The sequence below is a fragment of the Zalophus californianus genome, chromosome 7, assembly GCF_009762305.2.
Source record: "Zalophus californianus isolate mZalCal1 chromosome 7, mZalCal1.pri.v2, whole genome shotgun sequence".
Taxonomy (NCBI): Eukaryota; Metazoa; Chordata; class Mammalia; order Carnivora; family Otariidae; genus Zalophus; species Zalophus californianus.
The window spans coordinates 86519306-86533563 of NC_045601.1; the positions used below are offsets into that span (position 1 = coordinate 86519306).

General features: G+C 33.4%; 1 protein-coding gene across 1 annotated transcript in view; it reads left to right on the forward strand.

Moving 5' to 3' along the window:
• LMBRD1 (LMBR1 domain containing 1) overlaps positions 1-14008 on the forward strand; it is a 125173-nt gene extending 111165 nt beyond the window's left edge. The window contains exons 15-16 of the mRNA XM_027602738.1: positions 13222-13313; positions 13455-14008. Of these exons, the coding sequence (XP_027458539.1) occupies positions 13222-13313; positions 13455-13571 (209 nt within the window). The 3' untranslated portion in view covers positions 13572-14008. The remainder of the gene's footprint in view (positions 1-13221; positions 13314-13454) is intronic.
• Positions 14009-14258: the final 250 nt, after the last annotated feature.

Consider the following 14258-nt stretch of genomic DNA (forward strand, 5'->3'; position numbering starts at 1 on the left):
TACATGATCACTAACAATGGATTCAGGTGATTTTTTTACCCACCCACCCATACTTTGACCTGTAAGCAAAAAAAAAAAAAAAAAAAGGAAAGGAAAGGAAAAAATTGAAAAATGCTTTTTCAGGAGATGCTTATTTCTGTTTAAAAACCAGTGTTACTCTACATCAAAAACTAATGATGTATGATGATTAACATAAAATAATAAAATTTAAAAAATATATAAATGAGAAAATAAAAAAAGTGTTATTAAAGGAGTTACTATACTAGTTGATGTTTGATTTATGTAATTATAAATAAAATGCACATTTTAAGGAAAGCCAGTTATAATGGGCTGAAAATGAAGCTGCGCAAGAGATTTCATTAGAAACTAAGCCTTAAAGGCTAGGTCAAAAAAAGGACACTGCTGTTTTGTGATGACAGTATTTGTTAATGTCTCCTGTGGTGCTGCATGCCCACGTGGGTGGTCCATAAATATAATTTGAAATGAAAATGGTACCAGACTCTTACTGTGGTGATTTAAAAGGCAGATTTGAATATGGACTATCTATTTAACACCTCCTACCCCATATTGGGTGAAGCTAATTAATTTTAGCTTCCTGGAATTTTATAACTAATAAGATCCAATTCAGGATTCAGGCAGTGGCCTTTAAAAAAACACACACACAACTATATATAGTCTTTTTGTTTTATAGTCTGAAAATTTGGGGACGGGAATGGGAAAGTTAAGGGTAGTTAGATTTAGTCTCTGTAAGACAAAGATAGATTTAGTCTATAAGATGAAGATAAGTCAACTCTTAGAATTGTGATAATTTTGATAGCCTTTTTTAGAAAGTTATAGGATTTCTTTGAAGAATACATTAATAGCTATTACAATTTGCACACCTTTAGAAGATATTGACATATATTTTTTAGTAATACTGAGAGTTACAGTCCTATTTGTCTTGAAATTCTAACATAAAATTATAGATGTCTTAATTTCCAGGATTCCGTATGGTCATTTAATTTTACTACCTATTATTCCTGTGTTTTCTCATTTGACAAATGTTTATTGATGTCTGTGTCAGGCGGTAGTCTAGGTACTAATGATACAACAGTGACAAAACAGTCCAATATTCCTGTCCCCATGAAGCTTACTAAGTAGAAGGAGTGGTGCCCAGAAGTAGGGATGATTTAAAATTTTGAGTAGAAAGGAAATTCTTACTGAGAAACTGTCATTTGAGCACAAAGACCTTAACCAAGTGAGGAGCAAAGGCAGCTATGTGGGGAAGACCATTCTAGACCAGGAGTAACAGCAAGTGCAGAGTGGAGGTAGGCTGGAGGAAGTAGAGGAACAATGAGCAGTCAAGTTTAAGGACTTTAGCTTTTACTTTCAGATGCAAGATTGTGAGCAGACGAATGACATGATATTCTCAAGGGATCACTTTGATTACTGCGTTGCATATGGACCAGGGCTTGGCACACTTTTTCTGTAGAGGATAAGATAGCAAATATTTTAGGCTTTGTGAGGCACACTGTTCAACTCTGCCATTGCAGTATAAAAGCTACCATAGACAGTACACTATGGATGGCCATGGACATGTTCCAGTAAAACTTACAAAAACAGGTGACAGGCTACCCTTGGGTTATAATTTGCCAATCCCTGAGATATAGACCATAATAAACCCAAGGACAAAAACAGGTTGACAGGAAGCTTTTGCAGTAATCAACAGAGAGCTTGTGGTGATGCAGGTGGCAAGAAGTGGTCAAATGCTGATGTATTTTGAAGGTGGAGCCAATAGGATTTGCTGAGAAATCTGCTACAGAATAGGAGAGAGAAAGGGTCAGGGGATGCCTATGTTTTTTAGCATTTTAATTAGAAAATGTTACTTAATGTTTTATATCCTTATTAGGTAATATCTAGAATAATTGTCTTTAAAATCTACTTGTAGCTATTAAAATTATCCTTTTTTTTTTCTTTAAGCCTGTTTGACTTTGTTTTGTTCCTGGTATTCCTTACTAAATTGAGGACTATTATCTTAATAGTTATCTTAATAGGTTATCTTAACCTATTAACTTCTTAGTCTCACTGTTGGTCATTGCACATTTTCTCTTTAGATTCCCCTCACAGCTGAGAGCAAGTGTGGTCATGTGGTATGTGGGGTTAGGACATTACCTCGTGGTCAAGAAAGCAAGCAAAATAAAGATGTTAGCCTGTTAGCTATCTATGGGTAGCTCTGTAAGACTTACCAATCCTGTGAAAATAATATACAGAGCCTAGCTTATTTTGGTAATGTGTTTATTAAAATGTTTAAAATGAATAGTTCTTGATGAAGTCTATATAATCTATTAGATAAAGCCTTTGAACTATACTTACTGACCTCACTATTTCTCACACTACCACCATTCTAAGTACACTTACCTTCATTCGCTTTCTCCACACCCAGTCAGTTGCTACATCTCACATGAATTGCTGTACCTTTTAACTAGTGCTCCACTCTGACCCACACTACATAGTGCTGTTAGCTTAATTGTTCTGAAGCAGTGATTATCAAACTTACACGTGATCTGAGTCTTGAAGGCTTGTTAAACACAGATGGCAAATTTTTGATTCAGTAAATCTGAGGTGGGACTCCAGGATTTTCTGAGGGTTCTGGTCTGGGAGCCACACTGTGGAAACCACTGTTCTAAAGTAGTCTGATAATGCCATTCCTCCAATAAAAACCTTAAGTGCCTCTCCCCTCATCATCTGACAAATTCAGTCTACGATTGAAGGACTACCTCTGTTTTTTCATACATTTTCTGAACATGGTCATCTTTTCCACCTTTGCTTTTCAGCTGTTTGTCCTTGAAATATCACAACTAGTTTCTATGCTGCCCACCCATTTTCATCACTCAGAGTCCTATCTAATGTTTATTTCAAACCCGACCCTCTTTTTTGAACCTCTGCACATGTTCAGTCTCTTTTTATCCTTTGAATTCCCATGACATTTACTTTTTATGACATTACCTTACTCTGTCTTAATTTATAGTAATTTATATATCATATCTCTCTTCCACATTAATTTTCTTAAGTAATCTCTTTGCCCAACGTGGGGCTCAAACTCACAACCCCTAGATCAAGAGCTGTATGCTTTACTGACTGTGAACCACCCAGGTGCCCCTGTTCTACTCTTTTATAGGAACTTAAGCTCCTTGAGGATAATAAAATATATTTTTCTATCTCCCTCAAAACAACAGTTTCTAGAATTAAGCCAGTTTTTTTTATTTGTTATTTTTTTGTCTTTTTAAAAAATGTTATTAAAGTATCATAAGATATTAGTATGCCTATTATCTTGTAGCTTCTTGCTTACTTTATCTGTTGGATGAAATCCATTGTACCTTCTAAGTACCTACTGACTTCCTTTTCTTATTTGGATCCATTGTTTTCTGATTCTGCTGCTCATCTATAAGGTTATAATTTCTGTTCATTGGACTTTTGATGCATTATAAGCCATATCTTTTTTCTTGATTTCCTCCCCCAAGTCCCTAGTTTTTCTTGAGTTAAAAAAAAAAAAAAGAAGACATGCTTTGTGTGAAATACACATCTGAAAATACCTTGTATGTCTGAAAAGTACTTTGCCCTCAGCTGATATAATTGATGGGTTAATTTGGTTGTGCTTAGAATTCTACATAAGAATTTATTTATTATTAAATTATTTATTATTATTTATTAAAGAACTTTTAAGGCATTGCATCATCATCTGCCTTTCATTTTTAATCTTTTGAAGCTAACTTGATAAGTTCTCTTTTCTCCACTCTCTCTTGGGGAGCTTATCTTCATTAGTGCTGAATATCTTCAGTTGATCATCTGTCTTATCTGTATTTCATATTTTATGCCTATCATTTTACTTTGGATTCTTGAATATGTGTTTAGCTTTATCTTCAAACTATATCCTAAATTTTTTATTTCTTATAACAAAGTCTTAACTTTCCTCAAGTACTTGTTCTGATCTTTTTCAAGCATCCTTGTTTTATGGATGTTATATCTTCTTCAATACCTGAAGGTACTAAACATTTTTCTTAATGGTTTCCTTTAAATAAAATTACAGTTCTGTTTATCTTGGAACAGTTCTGTTTATCTTGTTCTTTGTCCTTCATGCTGATATTTTCTATATATGTCTGATGATGTATTTCATATTTATGTTAATATGTATTTAAGTATCAGGAACTTCTAGGAAGCCTCATCATAGGAACTCTGTGACTGAGGTTTCTAGTGATCCTTAAATTATATTTTAAAATAAATGGGTGCCTGGGTGGCTCAGTCGGTTAAATGTCTGCCTTCGGCTCAGGTCGTGATCCCAGGGTCCTGGGATCAAATACCACATCGGGCTCCCTGCCCCGTGGGGAGCCTGCTTCTCCCTCTGCCTCTCTCTCTCATTCTGTCTCTCATGAATAAATAAATAAAACCTTTAAAAAAAAAAACAAAATAAATGGAAGGGAAACCAGTTGTTTTATTAGAGACCTTTTAAGTGTGTCTTTTCATCTTCCAGATTGTTGAAATCTCTCATCACCTGATGGCTTTCTTCCCATTCTATTTGCTGTTAAGAGATTGCTGCAGGCTTTATTCCTATACTGTAACTTTAATGAGGTCCTGGGAAGGACAAGAAACAAATGACTGTGCCCAGTTTGTCATCTTGAACCAAAAAGCTTGGTTTGCAAAAGATTGAAATAGTTCTTCATGGTTAAGTACTGTAAATTTATAATCTTTTACTTGGCAGATAATAAGTTTGTGAATTGATAGCTTTATCTGGTTTAAATCTACCCATCAAATGCTACCATACCTTGGTCTTCATTGTCTGTATTTGGCTTCAGATAACTGACTGAACAGAAGAGACTACTATATTAGTTAGCTGTGAGTTTATCAATTTGCCACAGGAAGTACAACTGTTAAAGAAACTAGAGGCTCAGGGTTAGTGAATTCTCACCAGAGAGAAAGAATCTGTATGGAAAACCAAATTTATAGTCACAAAGTTTCTAAGTAGGCATGGATGTCAAAAAGAGGGCCTCATTGATCTTATTGGCTGGTATCATCCAGCTGAGATAGCCTGATGTATTGTGCCCATTGTCAAGTGAGGTTGCCATGCAGACCAGAAAATTAGGTATTGACCAAAGCATCATTTTTCTTGGATTTTGCTTGAAATCCAGAAAGTCTCTTGATGTTAAAGTTCTTTTTCTAGGTGACATTTTGATTGTGTTGATAAAAGTTCAACTAAGAATAGTAAAGTTAATTAGGTATAAGCTTTCTAAGTTCTCTGGAGTCTGTGCCAAAGCCAACCTAGGTAATTTTGTGAAACATATAGAGATTCTTGTTCAAGGTTGCTAACTCCTAAAACTGTCTTTTCTTTTAAAAAAAAAAATCACATGTAGATTTCTCTCTAAATTTAATTCTCAAAAGGTCAGTCTATCCTGTCACTATATACCACAAGCACATATTATCTCATTGTCATTTACAAAGAAACTGATACTTAGAAAGTTAAATGACGCACCCCAGAATCTCATGGTATATGTGACAGACTCAAGAACTAAATCTCACTTTTCTGTCTCTAACTTTAATATTTTCTGCTATACTCATTGAACTATTACTGTTTTCTGAAAAAAATAAAGTAGTGGAAAACAATTGTTTTCTGTTTCTGTTTTATATTTGACTGTCCTTGGTCAATTAAGACTAATAGATAGTAAATCTTATTTAGAGTTTACTAATAAGTTTGTGATTATTTCTACAGGTTATATGCTAATGCTTACCTTTGTAGCTCCTTTTTATAAATTTTATATGGCCAGTGAGTAATACATAGGAAATTAGGAACATTCTTTCTTGGAGCACTACATATTATAGTACTTTTGAAATACCTTAGTTACATAAATGTAATCAGAGCTCAACACAAGTTATACTTGTTCTTAAAAATAATCACTGTAAAACTCAATCTTTAAGATAAAACATCTGGCAAGTTCTATCTTCATTAACCTGATACAGTTTGTGTATTCATAAAATATAATAAAACTATTTCCTTTAGAATTTCTGTGATTCTTTATGTTTATCAATTCTTTCCCTTTTACCCATCCCCCAGTGAAATTTAACAAAATATTGATTTAACTGTACACCATTTGTTAAATTTTCAGATAAACATAAAACTTTGGTTTTTATTACATATTTCAATTTTTTCTGCCCTTTTTTTTATTTGGATGTGTGTTGTGAGTATCTCAGAACTTTTCATGTGTATGTATTTTATATGCTATAAGTCATTTGACAGTAAAACAGTGATTAACTGGGATTTTACTTTCAGATTCTTTCAATCCAACCTTTTTTTTCTATCCTGACCTCACATTTTCACTTGAATTGTCTTCTGACTTAGTGAACTCTACTCTCAATCCCTTTTGCTAGTCTATACTCCACTCATGTAATTCTCTTTCTTAAAATCACTATAAATAATTCCTAATCATATCACAATAAAGTCAAGCTCCTTAGTCTGTATACAGTTAAGATTTACATGTCTATTTTAAATATTCAGTGGTATCAAGACCCTAATCAGAAATCAAAGTTAGCATAATCATGGACAATCAGGAGAAGAAAATAGAGCTATCCTACGACCCAGCAATTGCACTATTGGGTATTTACCCCAAAGATACAAATGTAGTGATCCGAAGGGGTACGTGCACCCCAGTGTTTATGGCAGCAGTGTCCACAATAGCCAAACTATGGAAAGAGCCAAGATGTCCATCAACAGATGAATGGATGAAGTGGCATTCTAAACAGTCCAATCTTCTGCCAGTTTTTTTGTCATTAGGCAAACAAAATAGTCGCTTTAAAGTTCGTTCTCCATGGTACATGAGTTTTCTCAAAGGCATTCTTTTATGTGCATATGTAATATAAGGATTTGTTTTACAAATAACGTACAAATATAGAGTGTAATTAATTCTAAATTGATTTCAGGTGAAGGTATAACATGGTGATGACTTAATTGTGGCTTAAATCAACACTAAATGTTTTAAAAATATATTTAAAGTAGAAGGTGTGATTTATCGTAGTTAATAACCAAAGTTATCTTAGTGGCAGTCAGCATACATTAACAACGGCATACCAAATAATCTAAAAGGAAACAAGAAATATATAATATAAAATTTATCAGGTATATTTATAAAGGTTGCTGTTACATGAAAAACAGATTTAATTGCACTTTCTGTTATTTATTTGATGATAAGTGAGAAGTGATGGAGGAAGGGTAGTAGTGTCAGTATTCAAAAGACTTTTGATTTTATTCATGTGCTCCAGATGTCCTTTCTTGGCTCTTTTAATTTTGATCTTTTTTGTGCAGCCGCCTTGTCATCAGAAAAAAATGTTTTATCTAACCCCTATTTTAATTTTTCATTGTTAACAGTACTCTTTAGTTTAATTAGAACTTTTATATGTCCTTTTGAGGAACAACAGTCAGAAGTTTCCTGAACACTTTTGATTTTAGAACACAGTCCTTAAATGAAACATCCAGTGATTGAAATTTACTTTGAAGGTTGAACCAAATTCAAAATACTTAATTATAATTTTTTAAATAACTGCAGAAAGACATCTATAGTTCTCCTAGGTATCTGTGATTCAGGTAAACAGCTAGAAGATGGCAGATGGTGAGGTAAGAAGCCCCCTCTGTTTATTCAGTGTGGAATCATCACTTGAATATAAAATATAGGCATGCTCTTATTAACCAGAATTCTTCTGTGGTCATATACCACTTTATATAAATATAAACATAATGACAGATACATATAAAGATAGCTATAAAGAGTTGTTACATACTTGTATGTATGGATTTGTGGTCTAGTGTCAGTTTTCAACAACAAAGCAGAACACTAACAATGACTACCTTTTAATCTTATGTTAGAAGGTTTTTGTCAAATCTACAACTTTTGAAAATGGTAAACATGTAAAATAATGTGATAGGAAAAATAAGGTATATCTATTGTGGTGGGCAAAAGAGTCAGTGACTATAAACCAATTTCAAATGACACTGAATGAATTATTAGACCTTTGTGGGAAAATGATTTGATTTGACTTGCTTCTGCCAGCTCAGTCTGTCTTAAAATCCCTGTTCTGGCCCTGAAATTTCTAATTCGGTGAATTTTTGACTCCCAGAGTATCTTTAAGTATGGCAGTAGATAATAGAACTTTTATTTTTTAAGTTTAGAACATTGTAACAATGCTGAGAAGGTTGAATGACTTTTTTCAAATATGTTTATACTTGTAAGATGAAGCTCATGTAATACTTAAGCCATGGAACATACTGTTCTTGTTTTTAAAATAATTGTGAATAGGCATTTTTTGCATAAATCCCAGCTTGTCTCTCTCTTCATTTTTGAAACATTCAAATTGGTTATTTTTATTTAAAGGCATATTACTATTTAGGAGATAGCATATTACTGAATTATATACATTCGAATTTCATCAAATCCATTTATATCTGTATTTGTAACTGAACCAATGCAAGTTTGCTCCTTGGTGAGTCAAAAACTGCACCAGATTGAGTCGTTGCACAAAGAAGACTTATTTGTAGCAAATGAGATCATGAGGAATGGCTTCCAAAGCTGTGACTCCTCAAGAGGGGGTGAATGAATACCTTTTGTTTAGGGTTAGGATGAATGAATAGATAGGGAAGCCTTGTCATTGTATGTAGAGATAAGCATAAGGTCACACATGCACCTTAAGAAAACATGTGTATATGTGTAGTAGATGTTATGTAAATGAGGCCGTGGTTCCTCTTTGGGCAGAGATGTTAGTATTATAATGAGGTAAAGGTAATTGCTAGTTATTCCAAGGGTTACTCCTTGGTCCATCTGCACAGACACAAGTTAGGGTTTTAGCTCAAATGGTTTGGGTGGTCTGGGCCAGTGCGAGGTCTTGTCAGGGCAGTTGCCATCACCTGAGAGGTGGTTTCCAGTTTCATTTGCCTGAGTTAAGAGATAAGCCAGAAAGAAGAGTTTAAGGAAGAATGTAAAATAGAGATTTGTGAATATAAGCAGGTGGACAATTAAGGTCAGGTGTTGGGGTCTAGCTGGTGAAACTTTGACTATAGATACAGAAAAATAATGTCCACTTGAACAGCTCTTGAGAACTGTATTCTTTATCATGGGTTCAGTTATACCTTGAAGTGGAAAAGAAATTAATATTAACTGCACTTTGTATGGAGATTTTTGTCTCTTTTGGTCTTTAGAATGACCCTGTAAGGAAATATGGTGATACCTCTATTTTACAAGCATGGAGTCTAAACAGTTCAGATTTTCCTATTCACATGGCAAAGAAGTAGCCAAATAATACTTGACACTAAGTTTCTCAGAGACCAGAGTCTGGGCTCTTCCTTTACCATACTGGACATTTTAGTTATACTTTCATTTTCAAGATATATGCAAGTGTCTTGTTTTGACATCCTTGGAATCTTGTCAGATTTTAGTTAAATAATGTCTTTTTCATCGTGCCATTTTAGTGAGTATGGAGTAGCATCTCATTGTAGTTTTGATTTGCATTTCCCTGATGACTACTGATGTTGGACATCTTTTGGTGTGCCTGTTGGCCATTTGGATGTCTTCTTTGGAGGAATATCTATTTAAATCCTTGGTTCATTTTTTGTTTAGTTGGGTTGTCTTTTATTATTTAGTTGTAAGAGTTCTTTATATACTCTGGATACAAGTCCCTTATCAGATACATGATTTACAGTTTGTTTTTCCCATTCTGTAGGTTGGTTTTTGTTTTGTTTTGTTTTGTTTTGTTTGTTTTCATTTTCTTGGTGATGGTGGTAAAGCCCAATTTTTATCCTCACTTTTCTGAGTTTTGAAAGTACCCCATATGGACACAGCCCTTTGGATGTAGCTGTTTATTGACTGCCATGGCATGAACCAGGAATATATCTATACTTAATAAAGATTCTAGATTTCAAATACTTTTTTAGTAATTTCAAGCTTATTATTACTTGTGGTTCTTGCACTCACATCATCAAAAAGTAATACTTTTCAGAACTTGACAGTTCATAATTTTGAAGAGACGATGGCATTCTTTTTTGATTCATAATTGCAAAACATTTCCATTTTTAGATTTGTAAACGCCAGTGATCAAATCACTTAATTTTTTCATTTCCACATGATATTTTTTCTTCCAGACACTTTTGTATACATACTTGCCTTCAGCCTTTGTTCATTTGTTAACCATATCAAATAAATTTTGGTGCACAAATGTAAATGATGAAAGAATATTGTTACATATCTTTCCAGCAAAATGGTATGATCCGAGTTCCTGTTGCATGTTATTGCACAATGAAGTCCTAACTGTAGAATAACTAATTGGATAGAAATATCAGTATTTCCTTTTTGCCCTTAGAAATGTTTTATTCATTTATCAGTTCTTGGGTTTGAGAAAATTCATGTAGGATATCGTTATCTGTAGGCTCATAGTCTGAGATTTCACTTAACACCAATTTTACCATTATTATTGGAAACTAGATTGTTACTATCTGTCTCTTTGCATTCGTTTCCTGGCTTGTTTCTAATATTTATGAAGCATCTTTATCATTTTTCTTCTCTTTGTCATAGTGAAAAATAAAAGATCTCAATTCTCAAAAAGAAAGTGTATTATTTAGCAATATAATTTTTAAATAAAATACCCCTTTTAAAACATTTAGCTTGCTTTCGCAGTTATATTGATATGAATGCCAGGTACACGGGTACTTTGGAATACTCAGGCTTATCTAATGGAAAAAGTGACAAATTGAATACAGGCATACCCCGTTTTATTGCGCTTCACTGTACTGCACTTTGCAGATACTACATTATTTACAAATTGAAGGTTTGCAGCAACCCTGCGTGAACACATCTGTTGGTACCATTTTACAACAGCATTTGTTCAATTCATGTCTCTATGTCACATTTGGTAATTCTCATAAAATTTCCAACTTTTTCATTATTATTATATTATGGTGATCTGCAATCAGTGATTATGAGTTCCTGAAAGCTCAGGTGATGGTTAGATTTTAGCAATAAAGTATTTTTTTAATTAAGGTATATACATTGTTGTTTATTTAGACATAATGTTATTGCACATTTAATAGACTACAGTCTGGTGTAAACATAACTTTTGTATGTACTGGGAGACCAGAAAGTTCATTTGATTCGCTTTAGTGCAATATTCACTTTATTGAGGTGATCTGGAACCTAACCTGCAATCTCCAAGGTATGCCTGTAGTTATATTACTTTGAAACAAGTTCTATAATAGAGGTGAGAATAAAATATTAGGGGAGCAGAGTATGACTAACAACTTTCCCTGTCTAGGTATCTCCTCTGCTAGACTGAACTCCCAGCACAGCACCCAGCTATAATGTTGGGTGCTAGTTACCATAGGAGAGGAGAGAAACATTTATTCAGCCACTACTGCTTGAAATCCTCTTGGTTTTTGTTAGGAAGTTTTGAATATTCCTTCTAGACTTTTCTGTTGAGGAAGAGAGCAAAAATTTGAAGGAGGCCCTTGTGGGAATGGGGATCAATAGGTTATCATTAGATTGGTGTTCCCAGCTTGTGAAAGGAAGATATTGCCTCTTTATTAAACTGCATGTTTCTCTGCCAGAAAAAAAGATTTTGTCCAGTTGGTATTGAGTAATTCAGAAGTAAATGTTGAAGTATAGTGGAAGGGATTAAAGTAGATAAGATTTAGATTATCTATATACTTATATAACATATTTAAAACTTTACATAACAAGTCTTGTATAAACTATAACCTAAAGACTACTTTTCATAAAACCATGTGATAGCCCCCAAAGTAAAGTATATTAGAACCCTTGTGTAATAAACTGGGTTACAGAATTCCCAGCTCAATTTTATGTTTTAAGAGAAAATAGCACTTATTTATTGACACTGAGAAGAGAGTTCATAAAATTAGAAATCAATAGTATATTTTCTTAATCAGCAGTAGGATGTGATATTAGTCTCCTAATTGCATGTGGAATTTCTTGCCATTGTCAATTTTGGTTAAAATATGCAGAAGTCATAATCTTTTTTGTAATTAATAGACTAAAAAGAAGTTGCCTTGTAAGATAAGGATTTTCTTCTGTAATGAGTAAAGGCCCTCTGAAATTTGAAAGGTTAGAATCCTCTACTAGCTGCAGAATATATGATTTTTCAGTCAGATACATTATATTGTGCTGCCCCAGACCCTTCTGAATGGTTTAAATAAACAAGTATTTCCTTAGATATTATTTCTCAGATATATGTCTATATTAGAGGATTTTGGAACCTAATGGAAATAACGAATTTGGATAAAATTAGTATGGAGTCTGACACAAATATTAAATAACCAGTCTCCACTGTCTCTTTAAAGGTTGCATTTTGTTTTTGAAAAAGTATATGATTGATTTTTGGTATATGATTGATTTTTAATTCAAGCTTAAAAACTAATCTAAATTTCAAACAGTAAGCATATCCATAAATAACAATTTTGTATTTCTTTCGAAGCAGCAACCTTTTCATGCTAGCATTCTTTTTTTTTAATTTTTTCTTTTAAAGATTTTATTTATTTATTTGAGAGAGGGAATGAGATAGAGCATGAGAGGGGGGAGGGTCAGAGGGAGAAGCAGACTCCCTGCTGAGCAGGGAGCCCAATGTGGGACTCGATCCTGGAACTCCAGGATCATGACCTGAGCCGAAGGCAGTCGCCCAACCAACTGAGCCACCCAGGCACCCTCATGCTAGCATTCTTAAAAAGAAAAAAAAATAAATCTCAAAACACCTCTCAAATTTGAGCTGTTCTGAGAATTGGATTCTTAGAAAAGTACAAGTTAATTATAATCACATCTGATTACTTAGTTCATTTTTTTTTTCTTATCTTTATCAGGAAAACTTTATCTGTTTTGGTTTAGGACATGTCTGGAACTCCAGTTTAAAATGCTGCTTCTATTTCAAATATATTGAACTATCCAATATAATTTTTCTTTATCCTAAAAGCCAGGATTACATTGGTGGCATTCCTTTTTTTAAATGTCATATTATTTGGTAATTTAATACTATACTAATTCTGGAGGAGTGGGCTTTGGAGAAAAACCTAGATTTCAGTCCAATCTCTAACACTTACTGACTGTATGACCTTGGTCTTTAGTTTTGATTAATAATCTTTTAGATAAATTTTTAATAGTCCATTTCAAGAAAGAAACTATCTCACTATGTTGTCCTTTATTTGCTTTATAGATCAGTGTACTGTTACCCGGACATACCTGTTCCTTCACAAGTTCTGGTTCTTTAGTGCTGCGTACTATTTTGGTAACTGGGCCTTTCTTGGGGTAAGTAGTACAGGTATCCTGGGGATGATGTGATCCTTAATTGCTCATTTGTATCACAGTAGTGCCATTGGATTTTAAATTCATTATTTCCTGAATGATCTTAAATTTAAGAAATAACACGTAGCTTATTTAAATTTACAGGTATTCTTGATTGGATTAATTGTTTCCTGTTGTAAAGGGAAGAAATCAGTCATTGAAGGAGTAGATGAAGATGATTCGGACATAAGTGATGATGAGCCCTCTGTCTATTCTGTTTGACAGCCTCTGTTTTATAAGGCTGACTGAATGTCTATTATGCATTTTTAAAGTGTTAAACTAACATTAGGATGAACTGACTAGCTTTCATCAAAAATGGGAGCATGGCTATTAAAAAAACTATATTTTTTATGTTATCTGAAGTAACATTGTATCATAGATTAACATTTAAAATTGCTATAATAATTCTATGTAAATATAAAACTGTGGACTTGGTGAGGGAATGTTTGTGGAAATTTTTTTTCTCTAGTGTATAATACTGTTGAATTGATTAAAAATCTTCCAGAATTAATATTCCCTTTTGTCACTTTTTAAAAGCGTAATAAATCACTTGTATCTGTGCCTTTGGGTCTCTAGAGTAATGTGGAATTCTAAAGTTCTATAACTGATTGTCTAAATATAATACAATATAGCTGATAAATAAATGTTACTCCTCTATGCAACTTGTTTTCTATTTTCTACATTAAATCATTAATGCCATTCAAATATATTTCATGAGCAGATCTCAAGCTACTTGGTGCTGTGAGACCATGGCATTCCAAGATGAATTGTATTGTTCAGATATTAATCCTTTAGATATCTTACCACCTCTATAGTATTTAAGGCATATATATTGTTGTAGGTAGCTAACGTCAAAATTTGCCTTCCAGCATGAATGGGAGTGCTGTCAAGAATAAATGATCTTGAAAA